At 54.5% G+C, this 25,568-nt stretch overlaps 1 protein-coding gene across 9 annotated transcripts in view; it reads left to right on the plus strand.

The window, feature by feature from the left end:
- CACNA1A (calcium voltage-gated channel subunit alpha1 A) overlaps nt 1–25,568 on the plus strand; it is a 329,605-nt gene that overhangs the window by 298,783 nt on the left and 5,254 nt on the right. For 4 of the 9 annotated variants that reach the window (XM_082455224.1, XM_082455227.1, XM_082455229.1 and 1 more), the window contains 13 exons: nt 1,827–1,943; nt 2,288–2,353; nt 2,530–2,645; nt 4,016–4,166; nt 7,762–7,889; nt 10,090–10,186; nt 12,613–12,718; nt 21,874–21,981; nt 22,117–22,217; nt 23,346–23,455; nt 23,558–23,696; nt 23,858–23,971; nt 25,297–25,332. In XM_082455224.1, coding sequence (XP_082311350.1) covers nt 1,827–1,943; nt 2,288–2,353; nt 2,530–2,645; nt 4,016–4,166; nt 7,762–7,889; nt 10,090–10,186; nt 12,613–12,718; nt 21,874–21,981; nt 22,117–22,217; nt 23,346–23,455; nt 23,558–23,696; nt 23,858–23,971; nt 25,297–25,332 — 1,389 coding nt within the window. Of the gene's footprint in view, nt 1–1,826; nt 1,944–2,287; nt 2,354–2,529; nt 2,646–4,015; nt 4,167–7,761; nt 7,890–9,145; nt 9,243–10,089; nt 10,187–12,612; nt 12,719–21,873; nt 21,982–22,116; nt 22,218–23,345; nt 23,456–23,557; nt 23,697–23,857; nt 23,972–25,296; nt 25,333–25,568 lie in introns of all 9 variants that reach the window. The other 5 variants (XM_082455223.1, XM_082455222.1, XM_082455230.1 and 2 more) reach the window with 3 other exon arrangements.

Consider the following 25,568-nt stretch of genomic DNA (forward strand, 5'->3'; position numbering starts at 1 on the left):
CGTGCCAACCTCAGAAATTCCTTGAAACCCCTCTCCCTACCTCTCAGCTCCCAGGCCAACAGAGCTAGCTAGATCCAGTGGCTGGGAAGCCCTCAGGAACCACCCAATAGGATGCCCATATAATTCACTGTCCAAACTTTTGAGACCGAAAGGCGTGCTATGACTGCTGGGGGAACCTGTATGATCCCCCCTGTGCCATTTGCAGGGTAAGAGCTAGGCCAGTTTAAACGTTGCTGCGTGGCCTGTATCTAGCGCTCCTCCAAGTCCCCTTAAGGCCCCTTTGCCTCCAACCCACTGATCAGTGGTGGTTTCCATGCCTACCTGAAGCAGGGGTCTCAAACTCAGATGCCTCTGGGGACCAAGCAGATGCCGTAAGCCAGGAAACCAGTTCCATTTCTAGTATGTGGGAACCTTGGCGAACTGGAGGAAACATGGCCTGCTTCACGGCGGGCAGTCACATCTGAGCCTCAAGTAACTGCTACCCGTGGAAGCAACCTCAGGGTTGCCTGAAAGCCAGATTTGGGGGCAAAATCTGACTTTTAAACACTGCAGCTATTTTTAATTTCTAAAGGAAAACTGCTCAGGCCCAACAAAATAGTTTCGTTGGCCAGATTTGGTCCATTCGTGACTTCTGGCCTCCAGTACCCCACCAGAGGCCCGAGCAGACAAACCCCTGGACAGTCACGTAAGACCCACCATCTCCACAGCTGTCTCCCCACCCCTACCCCGACCTGGGGTTCTTCTGGCTCGGGAGGGAGGAGGTAGAGGCAGTGACTAGACAGGGGGCCTTTGAGCAGAGGCAGGGTCCACCCAGGGAGGTCCTGGGGGCAGGGACGGCCCCACCTCCCGGCCCCCAGCACCGGCCCCTCGGTGGGCCTGGGCTGACGGCGAGCTCACCCACCCACGGGCGCTGCGTACTTCCTGCTTCCTGCAGGCCTGGTCCCGTGCCACTCCACCCAATCCCAGAAGCTGAGAAGCCATCCCTGAGAGGGGGGAAAGGGCCCCAAATGCATCTTCTCCGACTCAGCGGGCAGCGAGGACTCGCCCTGCAGCCGAACAGCCCCAGCTCCCTCCCGTCCTCCCCATTCCCGCTCGCCAAGGGGGTAAGAAAAGATGCTCTTCCGCTTCTCCAATTGGCTTCAGCCACTGCTCCTCTTGGCCGTGGGGGTGAGGTCAGGGCGGGCAGGAGAGGGTGGGCAGCTCAGCAGGGCAGGGCAGGGTGCCCGGTGAGTCCCATGACAGATGCATTTCTGGCCCGGAGCGTAACATGCCCTCGGAACCCGCACACGTCCACCAGGCCTGAGCGTGCTGGCTGGCCCCACCCCGCCCTGGTGTTTGTGCATCGTACACGTGTGATGGATTCGGCAACTTGACCCGCTTGTGTCCTATTGTCTCAGTGCATTTGGTTGTTGGGAGAAACAAAAACCATCTCGATTTTTTTCCTGATTGGATGATTCGGATATATTTTCTTTTCCTTGTTCTTTTGTTATTTCTTCCACGACCCGACCCACCCACATTCCTTTCTCTTCCTTCCTTTTTCTTTCCTTTCCCCATTGAGGGTGGGGCTGGCAGGGAGGGTTTATGCCTTTGAGTTGATGCCTTTTCCTCCCTCTCACCCTTTCTCCTCCCCACACCCCACTTCGTTTTTTCGAGTTTTTTCCTCCGCACCATTGCATTAATAGTGCTTTCTCTCCTCTCCCTCCTTATTTGGGGTCTGGCTTGCTTTTTCCTGTTGGTTGGCTTCATGTAGGGGCCTCTGTGAGTGGTGACAGCTCTGAGCCCCTGGGGGTGGGTGGATGGTCACCCCTCTTTCTCCATCTCCCCAGAATAACTTCATCAACCTGAGCTTCCTGCGCCTCTTCCGAGCGGCCCGGCTCATCAAACTCCTCCGTCAGGGTTACACCATCCGAATTCTTCTCTGGACCTTTGTGCAGTCCTTCAAGGTGAGCCCCTGCCCCTGCCTCCAGCCCAGGGCTGAGAAGAACAATCAGGATCCCCCCGACCCCGACCTGCTCTGGCTGAATCTAGAAATCAGGGGGAAATGCCTCTATGATACACCTTGCTGAGAATGTGTTATATGCAGGGCTCTTGTCTAACTTCCTGCCCTGGTGTGTCTTGAGAGCTCCAAGGGGAATCTCCCAGAGCCACCAAAGAGGCCCACCAACCCTGGCACCACTCTGGCACAGCATGCGGCCACCCCATGGGGGTGGAGCAGTGGGACAAATGAAGGAAACAGTGTGGATAAGGGGCCCCCAGCACTATTCTTAATTGCCTTCCTTCCCACCAGGCCCTGCCCTATGTCTGTCTGCTGATTGCCATGCTTTTCTTCATCTACGCCATCATTGGGATGCAGGTGAGTGCCAGCCCCCCTAATGTTCCCAGAGCGCTCCCAAGGAGGGCCACCGCCCTTAGGTGGGGGTGGGTTAAGGGAGCCCAGTTCAGAGAGGCAGCCCCTGAAGGTTGAGTGGAGATTTCCTGGAGCCACTAGGGGGCGTGGCCACCCCTAGTCATCACCATCTAATTCCCCAGGTGTTTGGCAACATTGGCATCGACGTAGAGGACGAGGATAGTGATGAGGATGAATTCCAAATCACTGAGCACAATAACTTCCGGACCTTCTTCCAGGCCCTCATGCTGCTCTTCCGGTGAGAGGGGGGCACACTTTCATCCTTCTCTTCTGGTTGGGGGCGGGGGGCGTGTCCTCAACCTTCTGTTCCACTGAGGTTTGGAGTGGGCGTGGGGGGGCCAAGGGACTCTGGCAGGGCAGGAGCTGAAGGCCCTGGGACGTAAACATGAAGGCATTTTCAGGCATTATCTCACTGAATCCTCCTGAGCATTCTGTCGAGGGATTCTTGGCAACCACACCTGACAGATGAGGAAAAAGGCTTATAGACTCTGAATAGACTCTGAGGCTTGATCCTTAATCCTGGCTGCACTTAGGGTTCCTTCATTCATTCCTCAGAGTTTTATTGAGCACCTATTGTGTGCCAGGCACTGCTGTAAATACTGGGAACAAAGCAGAGACAACATTCTCTGCCCTCTGGGTGCTTATATTCCCGTGGGGGAGGCAGACAGTCAATCATCGAATTATAGCGGATACTAGAAAGAGATAAAATTCAAGATTAAGAGGGACATGGAGGCACAAAAGAACAAATAATGTGTGATTCCACTTACATGAGGTACCCAAAATGGGCAAATTCTTGGGGGACAAAACTAGAATCAATATTGTCAGGGGCTGGGAGAGGGGAATAGAGGGAGTTATTGTTTAATGGGGTACAATTTTTCAGTTTGGGATGATAAAAACGTTTTGGAGGTGGATAGTGGTGGTGGTTGCATGGCACTGTAAATGTGCTTATTGCCATTGAATTATACACTTAAATGCTTCAGATTATAAAATTTATGTATATTTTTGTCACACTAAATTTTTTTCTCAAGTAACAACTGGAAAGAAAAAAAAGGAAGTCTGATAGGTCACGCCTTCCTTGAGGAGGGTGATATTTGAGAGAAATAGTTGAGAGAGGGAGCCATGTGGATATCTGGGGAAGGGCAGTCCAGGTAGAGGGTACAGCAAGTGCAAAGGCCCTGAGGCAGGAGCATAGCTCTCATGTGGGAGGACAGCAGGGAGACCAGTGTGCCTGGAGCAGAGTAACCTAAGGAGAAAGAAATAAGAAATGACAATCACCTAGAGAGAGGGAAGCTTTTGAAACATACCTATGTCTCCGGGCCACGTCCCAGACCAGTTCAATCCAAGTCTGTGGGAGTGGGACATTGGCATCAGCATTTTCAAAAAACATTCTCCTTGGGCTTTAATGCACAGCCAAGGATGAGAATCCCCCTCTCTGATCTCCAAGAGAAAAAAGTGATTTACCTGGAACTTGAACTAACACCTGTCCAGCTCCAGAGCTTAAGTGTTTAACCTCAATGCTCTGCCTCCCTGGCGGGGGTTGGGGGGGGGGGGGTTGCTGGTGTCCAGAGCTGGGTACCCAGGTCCCTGATGCCCCCTCTCTGTCCTCAGGAGTGCCACTGGGGAGGCTTGGCACAACATCATGCTTTCCTGCCTCAGCGGTAAACCCTGTGATAAGAACTCTGGCATCCTGACTCATGAGTGCGGCAATGAATTTGCCTATTTTTACTTCGTTTCCTTCATCTTCCTCTGCTCATTTCTGGTGAGTCTGTGGACATGTGTGGGTGGGCTCCCTAGACCTGGCTCCCTCTCAGGGGTGTGGATACTATAGAACGTGGCTGTGTTGCACACTTTCTCCCTCCAAGCCTTCTCTGGGCCAGCCCAGGATTAGGTTAACCAGGGTTCCTCACCCTCGGCACTGTTGACATCGGGAGCTGCGTCATTCTCTGATGGAGGTTGTTCTGTGCGTGCTAGGATGTTTGACAGCATCCCTGGCCTTGATCCACTAGATGCCAGTAGCACATGCCCCACCACCCTCCCAGTTGTGACAACCAAAAATGTCTCCAGCCATTATCAAGTGTCCCCTGGGGGAGGGAGCAGAATCTCCCCCATTTGAGACCCACTGGGTGTGCTGAGGGAAAAACTAATGGAGCTCAGAGCTGGCCCCAGGACCCATCTAGTTGAGCTGTGGGAGACTCCCATCTGCCCTCTGAAAGGTGGGTGCCTTCCTCTGTACGATCAGGAGGCAGGAAAAAGTCAGCCACGTGAACATTCTCTGGGAGCTGTGGGGCTTTGCAAAATATTGAATGGGTTTTTACTAGTAAAAGATATGTTTGCCAAGAGGAGGACTCTCCTAGGACCAGAGAATATAAAGCACTGCAAGATTGAAACCAGGAGGAATGAAAATATATATCAGGAACCTCCATCCTGCTCTCTCTTTCTCTCACTCTCTCTGGGGCCTCATCTCGGCAAATCTTTTTTTGTTCTCCACTCTTCCTGGAGCAGTTTGAGCACAGTCGGAAGAACTGAAACTATCTAGGTATTTCAAGCAGAGGGGATTTAATATAGGGACTGGCTACACAGGCTTGAAAGAGCAAACAGAGAACACTGAAGTCACCAGGGATTAACAACTGCAGGAAGGCCAGGGCTGGGGTATTAAAAGGAAAAGAAGGTGTTACCAACCAACCCAGCTGCCCCTGGCACCCCTGAGGGAGTGCTGGCACCCTAGCTGTCTGCTGCCCCTGAAGACAACTGAAGACAGTTTCCTGTGGCTGCTGTCACAAAGAACCACAAACTTGGTGGCTTAAAACAACAAAAATGTATCCTCTCCCAGTTCTGGAGGCTGGAAGTCTGACCACAGTGTTGGCAGGGCCATGCTCCCTCCAGAGCCTCTAGGATAGGATCCTTCCCGGCCTCTTCCAGCTTCTGGTGGCCACAGGTGGTGTTCCTTGGTTTGTGGCAGCATCACTCCAACCACTGCCTCTGTCATCACATGGTCTTCTCCGTGTGTGTCTGTGTCCAGATTTCCCTCTTATGAGGACAGCAGTCATATTGAATTTAGCGGACCTTAACCCAGTATGATCTCATCTTAACTTGATGACGTGCACAAAGACCCTTTTTTCAAATAAGGTCACATTCACAGGCACAGGGGGCCAGGATTTGAACATATCTTTTTGGGGGACACAGTTCAACCCACAACACAGACCCACGTGGGAAGCAGAAGGAAGCTCCTCTCCTCCTTCTCTCTCCTCCCCAGGCTGGCCCCCTAACCATGGCTCCTACGGGCAGGATGTAAGCTGCCCAGGGAGTGTGGAAGATGTTATTTTCAGAACTCAACCCAAGGACCAGTGTCTGTCAGCAAAAGCCCAACACATCCACCCTCTTCAGACCAGCGGTCGGTCTCACACTGAGAGACTTGCAGCCTAAGTCTCACAGCAACACACCCTCCAAGTCCAATGTCAACAGCCATTGACCTAGACGGTCCCTTGCCCAGTTCCAAATTCCCAGAAGAGAGTCTGAATGGGCCATCCTAGCTCCTGGTCAAATGACCACCCTTGTCTTAGTAGCTTTGGGTGCATATGGAGACACAGTCTTATATTACATCCCATCTGGGAAGGGCAGGCACCCTAGAAGGCATCTACAACACTTGATCATCAGCCCTTCATAGGCAGGAATTTTTGTTTAGTTCACTGCTGCATCCCCAACACCTAGCACAGTGACTGGCCCACAGCAGGTGTTCAATCAATATCATGAAATGATGAATTAAAAATAGAGCCACTAGCAGACATAGAGAATGGGCTTGAGGACACGGCGAGGAGGGGAAGCTGGGGCGAAGTGAGAGTAGCATTGACATATATACACTACCAAATGTAAAATAGATAGCTAGTGGGAAGCAGCCGCATAGCACAGGAGATCAGCTCGGTGCTTTGTGACCACCTAGAAGGGTGGGATAGGGAGGGTGGGGAGGAGGCTCAAGAGGGAGGGGATATGGGGATACGTGTGTGCATATGGCTGATTCACTTTGTTGTACAACAGAAACTAGCACAGCACTGTGAAGCAATTACACTCCAGTAACGATGTATATAAAAAAAATAGAGTCACTAAAGTTAGGGACACCTAGAATGACAGGTCATTTATTAAGCACCTACTATGTTTACATCTACACATTTGCTTAATACCTACGATGTGCCAGGCCTTATACTAGGCACTGGGGAGATAAGGAGAGAACATATTTCTCTCAGTTTGCAGGGGTGTTGGGCAGACAAGTCAGGAGACAGTAGCAATACAATCTGATATGTGCTTTGATAGAGGAGACTCAGACTGAGGGAAGGAAGATTTCAAAGGGTGGCCCTCAGGGATTGTGGACAGGGCTTAGACCATGTATTGATCAAATTGGTTGCAAGTAACAGAAATTCAACTGAAACTGACAAGTGAAATATGCAGTTCACTAACTTATATAACTGAAAAGTCCAAATGAGGCTGGATCCAGGCAATAGCAGACCCTGTCCTCTTTGCTGTTCTCCTTCACACTGGCTTTATTCTCAAACTTTCTCCCTATAAAGGGAAGATGGCTGCCAGAGTGCCAGCAAAAATCCCAAGGAAGGCTCTCATTGGCCACCTTGGGTAATGTGCCCCTCCCTAACCAATCACAAGGTCATGTGACCACCACCTGTGAAGCCAGCCACACCCAACAACAGCATCTAAGTATAAGGGTGGGGGTTTCCCCAGATGCCATTATCCAAAGGGAGAAAAATGATGTCCACTGAGGGAGCAACATTTACTAAGGCCTGGAGGCAAGACTGATGCAAGCACCCCATGTGCTAAAGGCTAGAAGAGCACGTGACAAGGTGCTACAAGATGTAGACAAATGCAGGAAAATTCATCCATCCATCCATCCATCAAAGAAATATTTGCTGAGTGCTTACTTTATGCTGGGGATGGAAACATGACAGGGTTCTGGCCCATGGAGTATTCACTTTGGTCTTGTTGGGGGTCAGTTGTGGGAGGATTTGGGGTCATGGTGGTCCCCTTGGTGTTAGCCTCTATTTAACATAGCCTCTCTACCTCTCTCTCCGATTGTCTCTGTCCATCACTGTTGGTCTTTATCTCTTTGTATCTTTCTCTGTCTCCATCTTTATCTCTGTCTCTGTCTGTCTCCCCCATCTCCATTTCTCCATCTCTCTGTCTCTGGGCTCCTCCTGTGAGCATGTGTCTTTCCTCTATCTCCCCCATCTCTTTCTCTGACTACCTTTTCCCATTTTTATCTCCCTCCCTGTCTCCCTCTGGGCCTCTGTGTATATGTGTTTGGATGTGTCTCGCTCTCCCCCACCCCGTCTTGGCCCCTGGGGTCCCCACAGATGCTGAACCTTTTCGTTGCTGTCATCATGGACAACTTCGAGTACCTCACCCGAGATTCCTCCATCCTGGGTCCCCACCACCTGGATGAGTACGTGCGTGTCTGGGCCGAGTACGACCCCGCAGCGTGGTAAGCAGTCACCCCGAATCCTCCAGCCACATCACCCACCTTTCTCTGGCACTGGAGCACAGTCTAGGTCAGGATCCAGACCTTGGGGTGTTGGCTCCCTGGGGAGCTAGCAGGGATTTCAGGAGGATCAGTCTAGAAAAAAAGAGATGAGAATCAGCACCCTCACACATCCTGGATTAAATGATTTGGGTACCACTGCTGCCCAAACCCCAGGTTTTCTGGGAGACAAGGGAGGGAATCCACCATGAGTTCACCTCCTATGAGTCTCTCCTGCCACCACCACGGTGAGGCTTCCAGATGGTGAGGACAAGTTATCCAGGCCCCGGGAAGGAAGCCAGAGGCCTCTCAGCCTCATTTCTCCTGGGAGTATGGGGAGAAGGGCTGGTTTAGTACCCTTGGCAGACAGAATTGGCTGCAAGATCAGAGTGGTGGAACCCAACTCCCACTGGGATCCCAGGACCCTGGAGCAGGTGGTCACACAAGGCCAGGGGAGAGGACACAGAGCCTTGGTGGTCCTTGCATCTTCATGGTCATGAAGGGAGTGAGCTCTCCCATCTCCACAGGCACAAGAGTGCCCCCTCCTGGTTGACAGGTGATGGTTTCCAAGGGTGGTCTCCACCCTGCTCAAGTGTATTGAGTGCCTGCTCAACACCAAGCCCTTGCAGGATGCTTAGAGCCCACCAACCACAAACTGAGGATTCTAGTTCAGGCTGAGCTTGGGGCCTGAGAAAGCATTAAATGGGGGCCCTCAGCAGCCTGGACACTAGAGGGGAGCCTCATGAAGAAGGCGGGATGGAGTCGATCCTTGCCATTCTTTCAGCCCCGGACAAACGCTCCATGAGACCAAGAGGCTGGGGTGAGCTGCGGGGCTGGGGCTTGACTTTCAGCTGGTTCCTAACTCTTCCTCTTTTGATTTTAGGTCACAGCAGTTGGATGCTGTCCCCCTGTCCTCTATTCCACGAGCCCCCCCAGCCCCCAGTGTAGCCCATGTAGATTGTGGAGGAGGGAGACACAGAGAGCCCTGGGGGAGGTTCCCCCAGTCCAGAGCTCCCAACCCACTCCAAATGAAACCCTCTGCCCCAGGGTCTGTGAGTGTCTGGGAACATCTCAGGGACCTTCACTCATCCCACATCTCCCCTACTCCAAGCCAGGGGGTCCCCAGCCCCTGGCATCATGACCTCACTGTGTGCACGGGGAGCCAGTGTGAACGCAGCTTAACCCCGTGCCTCCACTAATCCCCTCTCTTCTCCTTTCAGCGGTCGGATTCATTATAAGGATATGTACAGTTTATTGCGCGTAATATCTCCCCCTCTCGGCTTAGGCAAGAAATGTCCTCATAGGGTTGCTTGCAAGGTTTGATTTCCACTAAAACCTGCTAGCATCCATGGAATGAGTGTGGCTTGGGGTTCTTCAATATATATATTTCATATATATATATATATATATATATAATCTAAAAAACAGAGCCATCTCTCTCTTTTGCACTAAACTAGAAAACTTAGCCAACAGAATGCAGTCACATAGACTTGATGAAGCATGGAACATATATCTCTCCGTTCCCTTCAGCCATTTCTGCTTGCTCTTAGCTGAAGCTGCCCATCCCGGGGTCTCAACGGCACCCCAAATCAGACACATCCGGGGGGATTGTAACTTTGCATTGACCCCCCCACCATCTCCTCCACTCTCCCCTCCTCCACCCTTCGCCTCCCAAAGCCCCCAGCCCTTCTTCCACTGCCCTGGCCCCTCTTCCCCATCTAGGCCCCCTCAGAGACCAGCCTCAGCCAAACCAGAGAACTTGACCCAGTTTTTTAAATGACACTGAACCAAAGCATTGCTTCCAAGTGAGAAGCCCCCACTTCTGTCCACATTCCACCAGAACCATAGCTCAGAGTCAAAAGTGAATCTGACTTTTCTCTTTTCTCTCTCCCTCTCCCTGCTTGTAAGCAGTGAAATAATCTTTTTTTAATTACCTCTTCCATTTTTTTCCTCCTCTTTTCCATTTATTTGAAATACCTATTTTATCATTCTCTGCATCTTTCTCTCTCTATTTTTTCGGCTCGTGTGATTTTTTTGTTTTGGTTTTTTGGTGTTTTTTTTTGGTTTGGTTTTTTTTTTTTCCTTCCTTTTCTTCCCCTCCCTCCACCCACCCTTCCTTTGGTTCTCCGTTCCCACCCCCGTTTTTTGTTTTCGGTGCTGCCAGGGGCCGCATGCCTTACCCGGACATGTATCAGATGCTGAGACACATGTCTCCGCCCCTGGGTCTGGGGAAGAAGTGTCCGGCCAGAGTGGCTTACAAGGTAGTCTAACCCTTGCCGACCACCAATGTCCGGGCACTGGGGATTTTTCAGTGCTGACCAGGAACAACCAGCCGAGTCTCTTTTTCCAACGTTACTGTTCTTTTTTTTCTTTTTCTTTTTTCCTTTTTTTCCCCTTTCCTCCTTGAGTAAATGGATCATGACCATCCCTTGATTCTAAGCAGTATACTGTGTCCGTCCTTTCTGATCAGTGTGTCTTGGTGTTTTGAGACTCTCTTATGGCCGACACGCCGGAGGGAGGGTGAGGGGAGCCCCCAGGTCCCCTCGCACCTGGTCCGCCAGGAACCAAATTGGACACAAACACCCTTTGGGAGGTGGGGGTCGCCAATGAGCCCAGAGCGGCCCCCATGCCCAGACCTGGGCAGGTGCCTTGCAGGGAGGGGCTTGGACCCCATCTTTTGTATCTTGAGCCCCCAGGTCTCACGGTCCCCCACACACACCTGAAGCTGATCTCTGACCTAGGGCCTTGGGGGATCCAAGACTTCCCGGGGAAGCACCCAGAGCCCCTCCTCCCCACCCTCCCCCCTGGAGTTGCTTCTCCAGTCTTCCTGTCCCTAAGCCACCCATCTCCCTCCAAGACACCCCAACATGCCTCTCCATTGTTCCAGAGTGGGCAGGCGGGCCGCAGCTGGACCCCTGGACCGTGGCACCCTGACGCAGGCCATGCACGCTGCCTTGGCGGGGGCCTGGGGCGGGCAGGCACCATGGCCGACCGGGGGGGTGGTGCATGCTGGCTGAAGTAGCCGCCAGGCGGCTGGGCCGGGCCACCCCTCTAGACCCCGTCCCGGAATCTCCCTTGGCACCCAAGGACAGATGCTCTGTTCCCCCTAATTCATCCACTAGAAGTTCAGAGATGACCTTTACAGTCAGCCCCTCCAAAAAAAAAAAAAATGGTCCCATCATTCCATTCACCCATCCACCTTGGCCTACCCTGTCTACGAGACTCCTCCCTCCCCTCTGTCCATCCCATTTCTTCCTGCCTCGTGTAACCGCCTCCCCACAACCTCATTCCTCCTCCTCCTCCTCCTCCTCCCTGCATGAACTCCTCCTTCCCAGGCGAGACCAGGAGATGGCCGCACCAGCCTTACCATGTACCTGTCGCTTCTCTAATTTTCTTTTGTCCTTCCCTTGGTCTCTCCTTGGCTGAGTGTGGGTGTGTGTGTGAGCGTGTGCAAGAGAGAGGGAGAGAGTGCCCTTCCCTTCCTGGTCTCTGTGCAGGGCCGCCACAGGTCCATAAGGCACCTTTGTGCATATTTGAAATGAACATCCTTTGCACAGAACACTTTGTCTGTGGGAAAACAATTGGAATCCACCAATGTGGGGAGAGCAAGACACTTTTCCACTATCAGCTGGGAAGTTGTCATTTAAATACACAAATCCATGGTTTCTAAGATGGGGAGCCCTTTGTGCAGTGCACAACCTGAACAGCTGTGCACAGTGGCCCAGTGTGTATGTGTTTCTCTGTCTACCGTCTCCCTCCCCACCCTGCCTCAACCCATCTCTCGTGTTCGGCTCTGAGTTTGCCGTCCCCTTCGCCATCTCCAACTCTGTGTTTCCTGTTGACCTGTGTCTGAATCCTCTGGTAAACATCAATCTCCATCTCCATGCCACCTCAGCCTGGGCTGGTGCACACCAGCCCAGCATCCCCTCCCACGCCACCAAGCATGGGGGACAGAGCCCCTGCCTGGGACACAGGGAATCTTTTCTTCCCTGGGCCACGGGAACACCTCCCTCACCCCTTCCCCCTGCCATTGCACAAAGAGCCAAGATCCGGAAATGCCCCTGAGATACACTTTCCACGGAGCTATGAATGAGTCTCGAGATTCCGTCTGCATGCGCCCCTGTCCGCTGTTCTGTGTGTCATGGCCTCGCTGCATGTGCTGCGCGAGGGGCCCGCCCCATCAGCGGGGGGAGTCGCCTGCCTGCCGCTTCTCGGAGGAATGATGTGGTCTGTGCCCATCTGGTCTGGTCTGGGCCGAGCCAGGGGTTGGGGGTGGAGAGCCAGCGGCGCCCCCGGCGGCTGTGGCAATGGACCCCTCTGCATGTCTGCTGCATGTCTGGCTTGTGCTCTTCTTCTTTGGGGTCAGAACGGAACGGAGCTGTCCAGAAGAACTCTGGGGCAGGGCAAGGATGTGGGCCAACCCTGGAAATGCCAGCCCTAGGGTCCAGCAGGCGGGCGAGGAACGGGCAGGGGATCCGCAGCATAGGAGAGCCCCCGGTGCCCTCCCTATGAGCCACCGAGGGCAATCAGGAAATGGAACACCGGGACAGGTAACCTGAGGGTGGGGGGGCACCCTAGCCGCTGCCTTCAGAGTTCTTCCTGGGGCTCCCTGGGTAGGGTGGGTGTGGCTCACGGGATCGGGGAGGGGTGCCTGGGAATGACTGCCCTTGCCTTTGGTTTTCTGTAGAGGCTCCTGCGGATGGATCTGCCTGTTGCCGATGACAACACCGTCCACTTCAATTCTACCCTCATGGCTCTGATCCGCACAGCCCTGGATATCAAGATCGCCAAGGGTAAGGGCAGGAACAGGAGCAGAGAGGTGGGGCAGGGTGGATGGAGCCAGGGCTTCGGAGGGCTCACCCATCCACCTGCTCAGCAAATATTGAGACCTAGCTTCCCTCCCGTGTGCCGGCCACCGCTCTAAGCCTGGAGGATGCAGGTTACACTTCCAGCGGGGGGAGGCCTCCCCAACGAGGTTGTGAAGGAGTCACGTGGATACCTGGGGAGAAAGCGCTCCAGACAGAGGGACCAGCGGGTGCAGAGCCCCTCCCCACACCTGGGGCTGTGTTGAACTGACTTGCGCTCTGCGCGTGGGGGCACCAGGCAGCCTCGAGAGCAGAGGAGGCACCTACTCCCTCTAAGCACAGTGGGGAGAAGTGGGGAGAAGTGGGGAGAAGTGGGGAGAAGCTAGGAGGAGGCCTGACATAACTCATGTGAACACAGGATGGCGGCTCGGAAGGAGGGGATATGGAGTATTCAGATTCTGGATATTTCCTGGGAGTCAAGAGGACCAGATGCCGATGCATGGAATGTGGGGTGTGAGGGAAAGAGGCAACAAGGCCACCCCCAGGGGTTGGGGCCCCAGTGCCTGAAGGATGGAGCTGCCATGCCCTGAGACAGAAGAGATGGCAGGGGCAGGCTTGGGGCAAAGGGAGGGCAGGAGGTTGGTGTCGGAGGTGGCACATGAAGATGGCGGTTAGGCAGGGGGCTTCCCAACTTACACTTCTGGTGGAGGCCCCCCCAGAAGGTTCTGAAGGAAGTGAGGGGATGAGTCTTCCTGGCTGGGTTGAAGATGTAGAGTCAGGAGGCGTCAGATGCTGGCAGATTTTAAGCCAGGAGACTGGACGAGCTCTCCAAGGGGATGAGTGGATCGAGAGACCCCCGAAGACTGAGCTTGGGGCCACCCCAGCATTAAAGGTGGCCAGGGAGGTGGGTGGAGACCAAGGCAACTCAGGCTCCTAAAAGGCGTCTCCAGTGTGTCAGGTGCTGCCCAGCAGCCAAGGAAGATGAGGACCAAGAGTGACCGGCGGATCTTGTGCCAGGTCACCACTGGTCACTTTGACCAGGGCAGCGCTGGTGGAGGGTTCATGGCCCTCCTGCCTGGAGTGGGTTTCTGAGGCCTGGCAGTAGACTGGATGTGACTTGGCAGCTGATGGGACAGCAGGGCAGAGAGAGCAACACATGGATCACCAGAGAGAAGGAAGTTGGGAGAGTAGCTGGTGGAGGGCTGTGTCCATCGTCCAGCAGAGGGTTGGGAATCAGGGGCTGAAGAGAGAGGCCATGACTCCGCTCAGCTGAAGCCCCTGGGAAGTTATGAGGAAGGAAGACTGCACTTTAGGGACACATGTTCTTTCCAGGGTCCTGGGGAGAAGAGGGGGAGGAGGAGCCAAAACTGGAAGTTGCTCGGAGTGGGGACATTCAGGGAAGGAGACCAGCAGCTCCCAGTGGGACAGTGCCCAGTGAAGGGGCGGGGCACACTGAGGACAGACATTATTAGAGGCAGGAAACATGCAGATGAAGGTAGAGAGAGCAGGAGGTGCCCCCAAATAGAGTGAGAAAGAATCAGGAGTGAGGCCGAGACTCAGGGGACAGCATAAGTGTCACTTGTCTGGCACACAAGTGTAAGTTTCTTTCTTGTGCAACAAGTCAGAGGCAAGTGGTCCAGACTTGCCAAGCATCTCGGTGTACATGACCAGTGGGGGCCCAGGTTCTGTCTGTGTTGTGGCACTGCCTGCCCCAGACTGTTTGCTCATCAGCATGGTTGAAGCTGGTGGAGGTTCCAACCCAGGGAGGTGAGGAAGCAGAAGCGTGGGCAGCAGCTTTCTTGTAATCACGCGGGAAAGTGGACTCACCTTGCCGACCTACCTTCCCTGTCCTCAACTGTAAACCTTGGCAGAAGACTTCACCCTCTCTGAGCCTCAGCGCATGTATTAGCTAGCTATGCCATGTAACAAATGACCACAAATTTAACAGCTTAAAACACACCTACTTATTAGCTCACAGTTGTGTAGGTCAGAAGTCCAGGTGGACTCAACTGGGCTCTCCGTTCAGGGTCTCACAAGGCCAAAATCAAGGTGGCAAGGCCACCTTCTCTAGAGCTTCTGTAGAAGCTCATTTAGACGTTAGCAGAATTCAGTTCCTTGTGGCTGTAGGACTGAGGTCCCTGTTTCATTTCTGGCTTTTAGCCAGAGGTTGCACTTAGCTCCCAGGGATGCATCTAATTCTTTATGTGCTCCAAATCGCTCTAACTTCCTCTGCTGCCAAGAAAATGGTCTGCTTTTAGAGGGATCACCTGATTAGGTCAGACCCACCCAGATCAGCTTACAGTCAGCTGACTTGGGACTTTAATTACATTTGCAAAGTCCTTTCATAGCAGTCCCTAGACTAGCATTTGATTTAATTTTTTTTTTTTTTGGCTGCGTTGGGTCTTCTTTGCTGCCTGTGGGCTTTCTCTAGGTGCAGAGAATGGGGGCTACTCTTCGTTGCAGTGCATGGGCTTCTCATGGTGGCGGCTTCGCTTGTTGCGGAGCATGGGCTCTAGGCACGCGGGCTCAGTAGTTGCAGCACGCAGGCTTCAGTAGTTGCAGCATGTGGGCTCAGTAGTTTTGGCACACAGGTTCTAGGGCATGCGAGCTTCAGTAGTCGTAGCACGCAGGCTCAGTAGTTGCGGTTTGTGGGCTCTAGAGCACAGGCTCAGTAGCTGCGGCTTAGTTGCTCCGTGGCATGTGGGATCTTCCCGGACCAGGGATTGAACCAGTGTCCCCTGCATTGGCAGGCAGATTCTTAACCACTGCACCACCAGGGAAGTCCCAAGCATTTGACTGAATAACCAGAATTTTGCTGGGAAAGAAGGGGCAACTTTAGATTTCTGCCTGCCACAGTTCTGTAAAATGGGTCTAACAGTGCACCTACTCTTGGTACATAATGCCTTTGTATCCCAGCTGCTGTTTCCCTCTGGGGACCTGTGTTCAGGGGTCTGAAGATAACCCAAGACTTGGGTTCAGTGATTTGCTAAAAGGACTCAGAACTGTTTTACTAACAGTTATGGTTTATTACAGCAAAAGGATACAGATTAAAATCTGCAAAGGAAACAGGCACATGAAGCAGGGTCTGGGAGAGACCAAGAGGGAGCTTCCACTCCCTTCCAGTGGAGCCACGTGCACACTGCTTACTTCTCCCAGCAATGATGTGTGACAACATGTATGCAGTATTGCCAGCCACCCAAGCCCACCTGAACTTTGGTGTCTAGCGTGTTTATTGGGAGTTGGTCGTGTAAGCCTGGCTGACCTTAGCTGCTCAGCCTCCAGCCCCTCTATAGGTCACACTGATACCACGTGGCTCAAGGCCCCCAGCATAAATCACATTGCTAGGACAAACTATCTGGCCTGGCCCAAGGCCCCCAGGTAAACAAAAACACTCTTATCAGGCAGGACACTCTAAGGACTTGGACATTATCTTCCAGGAGCTGGTCAAGAACCAGTCATTCCTTTGGAATATGCAGGGTTTGGACAACCCAGGCCTGCTGAGTTGTCTTTTACGGCACAGAACCCCTTCTGTGGGACTTCCCTGGTGGCGCAGTGATTAAGAATATGCCTGCCAATGCAGGGGACACGGGTTCGAGCCCTGGTCCGGGAAGATCCCACATGCTGTGGAGCAACTAAGCCCATGAGCCACAACTACTGAGCCTGTGCTCTAGAGCCCGTGCTCCGCAACAAGAGAAGCCACCACAATGAGAAGCCCGTGCACCACAACAAAGAATAGCCCCCGCTCACCACAACTAGAGAAAGCCTGCGCGCAGCAACGAAGACCCAACACAGCCAAAAATAAAATAAATATATATATTTAAAAAAAGAACCCCTTCTGTGGGACTCTAGCAAGTCCAGCCTTTAGGACACTCACCAGATTCCCCACGTGAGGATTTCAAGGACTCCAGGGATGTTCCTGCCATTTGGCTGTCATTGTCACTCATACCCCGGACCCTACTCAGCTCCCAGAGGGTCATGCCCCCGGCATCTCTGAGCCAGGGACCCCTACCCATCCTGTCTCCTCCCAAAGTTGCATGGGGCACAGCTCTGGAGTCAAGTTCAACCGAGAGCTTGGGGACAACAGTTCTAACAGTGATGGCAGTCACAGCCATTTCAACAGAATCGCGTCTCAGGCCAGCTGAGAGTACAACACACTTTTTTTCAACACTGAATTTGCTTCTAAACACACTGAGTTCCTTTCCAGCAGGCAGGGGGTAACATGGGGGAGTGGATTAACCTCAGTGATTCTTCAGATTCTTCAAAAATTGTGAGGCCCATCTTAGCTGGGAGAGAAAGAGGGCAGGTCCCTCTGCTTATCTGTCTGTGTCCCTTCTGTGTCTGTCCTTCCTCTTCTCTGTCTGTCTCTCCTTCCCACCCACCCCTCTGTTCTCTCCTCCCAGAAGAATCTCATTCTTGTCTGGGGAAAAATTCTCTGTCTTTGTGTTTCTTTTTCTTCTAGACGTTGTGTCTGGATCCCTGAAACCTCCCCCAAGGGGCTTGGGCTGGGTCCCTTCATCCCCCACTGCCCTCCTGTTCCCCACCTCAACCAGAAGGTGATGAGGGCAGAGCCAGCCACCTGCCTGAATGAATGTAAACCCAGTTAACGCATCAAAATCCAAAATCCGCAGCCTCATTGACATACACACACTGCTATATTATAAATTGATAACCAGCAATATAGCACAGGGAACTCTGCTCAATATTCTGTAATAACCTAAATGGGAAAAGAACTTGAAAAAGAATAGATACATGTATATGTATAACTGAATCACTTTGCTGTACATCTGAAACTAACACAACATTGTTAATCAACTACTCCGGGGAATTCTCTGTTGGTCCAGTGGTTAAGACTTGGCGCTCTCACTGCCAGGGCCCCGGGGTTTGATCCCTGGTTGGGGAACTAAGATCCCACAAGCCACTTGGCACGGCCCAAAAAAAAAACATACTGCCATATAAAATAAAAGTTTTTTTAAAAATCCCCAGCCTCAAGCTAACGTTCTGGCTTCTGCTGAGAGCCTGCAGGGAGAGCTTTATAAACACTGTGCCGCCTGCACGCTAACAGCTGTGGACAGCAGTGGAGGGTTGTGTGGAGAAGAGACGAGGTCTCAGCCAGCCAGTAACAGAATCTCCACAGCTGTCCAGCATTCCCCGAGTCCGGGCCAGCCTGGATTCTCCTTCAGGACTCCACGTGGCTGACCAGCCAAAAGGCCACTGTCTGGTCCTTTAATACACTCAAAGACCAGGCTCTGTCTGGACGTGGGTTCTGCAATGGCCTGGAAGGTTCTGGGGTGGCCTGGTGGGAGCTGAAGGGCTTTGACCCGCCTGCATTATCAGCTCATTGAATGAGAACATCCATGGGGCACCTGCTGTGTGCCTGGCCCTGTCCTCGGCACGTGGGATGTGGCAGTGAAAGACAGACGAACCTCCGGCCCTTGTGGGGCTGCGGGGAAAGAGGCAACAAATAAACAGGCAGCGATAAATAAGTAGATATGTCACGTGTTCAAAAGCGAGAAATGTTATGGAAAAGAAAGAGCAGGGTCAGAGGTTGTGGATCCAGGTCAGGGGTTAAACCCTAAGTCAGGGGTTCTCAGCCAGGCGTAATTCTGCCCCTAGAGGACATTGGCAACGTCTGGAGACAGTTTGGGTCGTCGCAACTGGGAGAGGGCTGGTGCTCACGGTGTCTGGTGTGTAGGGGCCAGGGATGCTGCTTGAATGTCTCAGAGTGCACGGGACAGACCCTGCAACAGAGGAGGTTCACCAGAGGTGTGCAGAGTGATGTGGGAGAGGGGAGGACCCTTCGGGCGACAAACTCTGGGACACAACTGGTTTGTGGGGGACTGATGCTTGAATAGCAGGGAGCCCTCTGTCCCTGGGAACCCCGGTGTTAACAATTCCGTACCTGGAGGAGGAGTAAACCTGAGATGCGGCCTTGAGCAGATCTCGTGACCCCAGGGGAGGGCCACCTTGAAATCCCCTAAGGATTTTGCCTTTATTTAAATGTGAACGACAATCCTGAATGCAAGATTTCCCAGTGAATTAAAGCAGGAAGAGTCTAAGGTGGTTCTCAACTGGAGGCAGTTTTATCCACCAGGGGACACCTGGGAATGTCCGGGGACAGGCTTCGTTGTCAGGACTGGGGTAAGGGAGTGCTACTGGTAACTAGTGGGTGGAGGCCAAGGGCGCTGCTCAACATCCTGCAATGCACAGGACGGCCCCACAACCAAGAAGGATCGAGCCTCAAGTGTCGACAGTGCTGCCAGGGGGAGAAACCTTGACCTTACCTAATTCAGACGCCAAGAGCAGGTATCTTAATCAGCTCGGGCCACCATAACAAAATATCGGAGACTGAGTGCATAAACAACAGAAATTTATTTCCTCACAGTTCTGGAGACTGGATGTCCAAGATCCAGGTGCCAGCAGGTTTGGTTTCTCCTGAGGCCTCTCTCCTCGGCTTGCAGATGGCCGCCTTCTTGCTGTGTCCTCACATGGCCTTTCCTTTGTGCATGTGCATCCCTGGTGTCTATCTGTCTCTTCTTATAAGGACACCAGTCCTATTGAATTAGGGACCACCGTTATGACCTCATGTAACTTTAATTTCTTCCTTAAAGGCCCCATCTCCAAATGCCGTTACACTGGGGGTTAGGGCTTCAACATGAATTTGGAAGGGGGGGACACAATTCAGTCCATAACAATAGGTATCTTCCTTTTCTCCACTAGAAACAGGAAATATGTAAGCTGTCAGGAGAAAGTGACTTTTCACAAGAATGTCATGTTCTCTTCTTTCCCTTCCCATGTCTCTGAGAAGGAGCCACAGAGAACCCAGGCACCTCACTTAGCTACAGTGGACAAGAGACTTAGCTATTAATTCCAACTGCTTCCCTAGAGGGGAAAAAAAAAAAAAACTGTCATAGGTTGGTGTCAAGTATGTTGAGAACCCAGCTACACAGATGATTTTCCCAAGGATCTCCCACAACCTCCCAACCTGTGTCCAGGCCCGCCAATCATCCCTACACCCATGCAGGTCGGCCCCAGTGACCACAGTCCCTTGTGTCATTAGACCCTGCAACCACCAACAGCGAAAAGAGAGACCAGACCGTGGACCGTGCCCCCTAGTGGTGAGGTGGTGAACAATAGCAGGAGATGATAAAGAGCAGAGAAATAAAGCAGGAAAAGGCATAGAAGAGGGGGAGGCTGTTTTAGGTTGGGAGGCAGCTAGAAGACCTCTTTGATAAAGGGTTTGGGCAGGGACCTGAAGGAGGTGAGGGAGGGAACCACATAGATATTTGTAGAAAGAACCATCCTGGCAGAGGAAGCAACCCATGCAAAGACCCTGAGGCAGGATGGTGCTTGGCATGTTTGCTGAGCAACGAGGAGGTTGGTGTGGCTGGAACAGAGTGAGCAAGGGGGAAAGTAGAGGAGATGAGGGCGGATCGTGCAGGGCCTTGTGGACTTGGGGGATCACCCTGGGTGAGGTGAGAGCCTTGAAGGGCTCTGAGCAGACAGAGGAGGCAGGTGACTGATGCAGGTGTTCGTGGGCGCCCTCTGGTGGCTATGGGAGGAGGAGGCGGACCCGGGCAGAGGCAACTGCACTCAGGTGTTCACGGGCGCCCTCTGGTGGCTGTGGGAGGAGCAAGGCGACCTGGGCAGAAGCGATTACACTGGTCCAGGCAGTTCAGCTCCCCACCGCCTCCATATCCTCACTCTGGAACAGGATCTGAGCTTGACTTGCAAAAAGGCCCTTCTGAAGGATTTTTCTCAAAATAAAGGCATCCATCTCCAGAGTCACACGGGGGAAGACGAGTGAAAGCTCCACGGAGTGCCTGGCAGATGTCTGTGCTTTGACCCACATCTGCTGAGAAGGAGAAGCTGGGCAGGGGTTCCAGAGGGAGCTCCGGGCTGGGCCCGGGAAATGGAGGAGTGGGAGAAGGAGGGACAAAGAGGGCAGATGCTGGGCAATGAGAGGTGGGCAGGGAATGGAGGCAAAGGGGGATGTTGAGGCTGTCTGGGCGGTCCAGCTATTCAGCCACAGGCCCCCGTGGGTGGTTGTTAAACACTGCAATAGTTCTCTACTGGCTGGCAGCCGGCTCCTGCCTTTCCCCTAGATCTCCTCCCATAATCCAGCAACCACAGGGTTAATATTTGGTCCAGCAGGGAGCCTTCAGGCCCTTGCTCTAGCTCTGTCATCAGTGTCCCTTCCCTACCAGCTGGTAAATGTTTAGAATAGCCCCTGTTTGGGGCTGTGAAACAGGAGTAGAAGCAGGGACCAAGCTGGTGTATCAGTTAGGATGGATGAGAATGTGCTACTGTAACAAACAGCCCCAAGGTCCTGAACTAACAAAGATTCGCTTCCCACTTCCATTATGTGGGAACTTCCGGGGTCAGCAGGGGCTTCTGTTCATCAGTCACTTAGGGACCAGGCCTGAGGGGGCAACCACTGTCCCCAACATTACCAGCCACTGTGACAGAGGGAATGAGAACTCAGGAGGGTCCTGCACTGGCCATTTAATGCCCAAAGTGGGACCTCACTCTGCTCACACCTCATTGGCAAGAACTCGTCCCATGGCCCTGGTCAACCCCAGGGGCCAGGAAGGGCCACACTCCCGTGCACTCGGGCAGGAGGGACCAGGAATTGCTGCCAAAGAACCTAAATGACCACCATGGCTGGAGTGAGGGACCAGGGCTTGGCTCTGTCCAAGGTCAACATTCACAGGAGGGGATACTTGGTTGAGGGAGAACGTCCTCTGTCAGGACTGCTCCCTGAGGCTTACCCCAGGCACCCTACAGCAGACACCGTCCTAAGGCTGTACATTAACTACTTTGATCTTCAGACAATGCAGTGAGGCAGGTAGTATTGCCATCATCCCCATTTTGAAGATGGGGAAACAGAGGCACAGCACAGTAGACTAACACCCAGGTCACACAGCTGGTAAGTGGGAACCAGGTTGGCCCCTCAGGAAGCTGGACTGTCCCCCACATGTCTTTCGAAGGCCCTGGCCCTGCTGAGGACTAGACTCCTCTGGGTCAGGCCCATAGGGCACTGGTGACCCGCTGGGAACCAGGACCCCAGAGCCTGGGTCAACAGGAGCCTCTGGCTTTGCGGCTGCCCCAGAGGCCGGCTGATGCCTCTCTGTGCCCACCCACAGGCGGAGCCGACAAACAACAGATGGACGCTGAGCTGCGGAAGGAGATGATGGCCATCTGGCCCAATCTGTCCCAGAAGACGCTGGACCTGCTGGTCACCCCTCACAAGTGTAAGAGCCAGGCCCGGCCTGGCCTCGGGCTCTGTCCCACCAGGACGGAGGGGGAGGGAAAGAGGAGGTCCAGGGACGGCAGGGCTGGTGCACACAGAGGCCCCCACCCACAGTGAGCTCATCCTGTGCCCCCAGCCACGGACCTGACGGTGGGGAAGATCTATGCAGCCATGATGATCATGGAGTACTACCGACAGAGCAAGGCCAAGAAGCTGCAGGCCATGCGCGAGGAGCAGGTACGGCCCCAGCCCTGAGGGCCCTGCCCTGCTATGTCCATCGCCCCGGGGACATCCAGGCTGGGAGACAGTGGCTTCCTTGTCACCATGAGGACCAACCAGAACAGTGGGATGAGGCCAGGCTCCAAGGCAGGTCACTGAAAAGTAGGACAGTGCCAAGGAGACGTAGCCTGGATTAACTCATCTGCTCCATCAACATTTATCGGGCACCTACTGTGTGCCGGGCATGGTTCTCAGCTCCGGGGGTGCATCTGTGAGCAAAGCAGACCAGAATCCCTGTGGAGCAGACTTTCCAGTTGGGGGAATGCCAACAATGACAGATGATTAAATTACATAGCATTGCAGAAAATGCTAAGTGCCATGGGAAAAATCGGGGGCAGGGGAGGGGATGTGATTTGAAAGGGGTAGTAAGGGGAGGCCTCTCTGAGGAAGTGACATCTGAGGAAAGACTTGAAGGAAGAGGAGAGGGAGCCAAGCAGATACCTAGGGGGAGAGTGTTTCAGGCAGAGGGAACAGCCAGTGCAAAGGCCCTGAGGCAGGACCATGAGTTTGAGTTCGGGGAACAGCAAGGAAGTCGATATGGTGGAACAGAGTGTGCAAGAGGGGCAGTGGGAGGAGACAAGGGTGGGGAGGTGACAGGACAGATTATACAGGGCCTAGTGGGCTTTGACTTTTGCTCAGAGTGATATGGGAGCCATGGGGGCTCCTCAGTAGAGGAGGGAAGTGACTTCATGCAGGTGTTCACAGGTGCCCTCTAGTGGCCATGGGGGGTAAGGGCTGGAGCTGGGAGACCTGTGATGAGGCAACTGCACTGGTCCAGGCCGGAACTGATGAGGCCCGACCAGGATGTGGGCTGTGGAGTGGTAAGAAGTGATCCAGTTATGGATGGATTTGGAAGGAAGAGTCTTGAGGACTAGCTGATGGATCAGACTTGAGTGTGTGTGCGTTTTGGGGTGGGGGGGCATGTCAAGAATGACTCCTGGGATTTCACCCCAGGGGTGGGCTAAGCATACCCTCCGTAGCCTCCCCGCTGCAGCCTTGACCAGAGCCTGAGCCTGGGGCGCCCTCCTCCACCTGTCCCCTGTCCCCCCCTACCCTGTGCACACACACTGCTCTCTGCTTCCCCAGAACCGGACACCTCTCATGTTCCAGCGCATGGAGCCCCCGTCTCCAACGCAGGAGGGGGGGCCCGGCCAGAATGCCCTCCCCTCCACCCAGCTGGACCCAGGAGGAGGCCTGTGAGTGTCCCTCTGGCCAGGAGGCGGGGGAACGGGGGTGCCGGTCGGGTGTGAAAGCCCCCGGAGTGCCCACCACCACCCTGGTCTCTGTGCCCCACACAGGATGGCTCACGAAAGCGGCATGAAGGAAAGCCCATCCTGGGTGACCCAGCGGGCCCAGGAGATGTTCCAGAAGACGGGCACGTGGAGCCCGGAGCGAGGACCCCCCACGGACATGCCCAATAGCCAGCCCAACTCTCAGGTGCCTCCATAACCCCCACGCCCCCCATGGCTCCCAGGCCCGGGCAGGACAAGAAGGAGGGGTCTGGGCCCCCCCACCTGCAGCTCCGCACACACCGGGCCACCCCCGGGGTCCACGTGTCAGGCCCTGGGGCTCACCCGGCCTCGCCATCTGCCCCGCAGTCTGTGGAGATGCGAGAGATGGGCAGAGACGGCTACTCGGACAGTGAGCACTACCTCCCCATGGAGGGCCAGGCCCGGGCCGCCTCCATGCCCCGCCTCCCCGCCGAGAACCAGGTGAGGGCTTTCACCCACCGCCCTGGGGGCTGGACTTGGCCTCTGGAGTCTCTGCTTCCCCACGGAGCCCAGGGACCCAGGGCTGGGCGGGTCTCCTGCACCCTCGGCAGCAGTGTGCAGGCCCCACTGCCCCTACAGGCCACACCTGGAGCCCCTGGAGGCCCTGGTCCTCTTAGCTCCTCCTTGACAGAGGGCTGAGAGGGGGCGAGGTTGCCCTGGGGCAGGGTACTGTGGCCACCGCCAAGTGGTTTGTCTCTGCCCCGTTTGGGGGTACTTGAGGCAGGAGGAGGTGGAGGTTGCAGAGGGGGTATGGGAGGTGATGTGTCTGGCCCAGGTGAGAGCTGCAATCAAGAATATACACTCATGCACACGCACACATGCGCACACGCGCTCGCACATACACGGATGCGTGTGCTCATATACATGCACGCTCTGGGGAACTTGGCAGGTCCTAGGATCTGGTAGCGGAGTCTGGGGTGGGCCTGGGGGCAGCTGGGGTTCGTCTCTCTGTCTGGTCTCTGTGGGGGCCGCCTGGGAGGAACAGGTGTGTGTGCCTGACGTGTGCCTGTGTGTGGCTGCTTTACCCAGCTGCAGGGCTCGGGTGGGCGGGTGGTTGGAGGGAGGGGGTCCCACTGCCCCAGGCCCACGGGGACAGAGGGGCCAGAGCCAGAAGCATGGCTGGCTGCCCACCCAGCCTGAGAGGCGGGGCGGCATGTCTGACTGTGGCGGGCTGCCCGTGTGCTGTGCCGTGACATCTGCACGGGGTGGGCTGTGCTGTGCCTGGCTGGGCCAGGGTCACCCAGGGGCCTGGCCTCTGGCTGCTGGGAACTTGGGCGGGAGGCACTCAGCCTGCATGTGGCTACCCAGCCCCATCCTGACGGGCCCCCACCCCCCCACCCACCAGGACTGAGCTGCTGGGCCCCAGGAGACGGGTGGGACAAGCCAGCCGATGGCCACCCCTCCCCAAAGCTTTGAGTGTCAGCAGAGCCAAGGCTGGGGCGCATCGCATGAGGCAAAGCTCAGGGCCAGGGGCCTGCAGCCACGCCGTCCCATCTGTCGGTCTCGTGCCTTTGCCATCTGTCTGTGGTGTCTCCTGTCTGTCTCCTCTGTGCTCATGGGAGGACTGCCGGCTGGGCCTGGGGTCGCCCACACACCACCGGGGACTTTAACCTCTCACTCCCTCCCCCTTCTCCTCCCCCTCAGGTTCCTCTCCCCGACCCTGGCATCTCTTCCATCTACCACCTCTCCACTCTCCCTCTCAGCTTTTATATTTATTTCCTTCTTTCTGTTTTTTCTGTGTGCACCATCCCGTGGGGCTGTGACAGAGGAGAAGGGGCCGGCCACGTGGGAATAACCTCAGTGTATGTACCGCGCCCGCCCGCCACCCAGCTGGGCTCCGGCCCCCTCTTCCCGCCCACCCCCCCTCGTGGGAGTCCTGTCATCTCTCCCTGTCCTCGGACCCCACCCTTTCTTTGCAGACTGCACCCCCTCCCCCTTCCCCCCCTGTGGAGCCCCATCCTCATGTGTTGTGTTCTCTGTGTGCCCCACGTGTGCCCTGGAGGAGTGACCCTGCCCCGCCCCCCTCCTCCCTCCCCCC

The sequence above is a fragment of the Balaenoptera physalus genome (genome assembly GCF_965194825.1).
Source record: "Balaenoptera physalus genome assembly, chromosome: 3".
In the NCBI taxonomy this organism is placed as follows: Eukaryota; Metazoa; Chordata; class Mammalia; order Artiodactyla; family Balaenopteridae; genus Balaenoptera; species Balaenoptera physalus.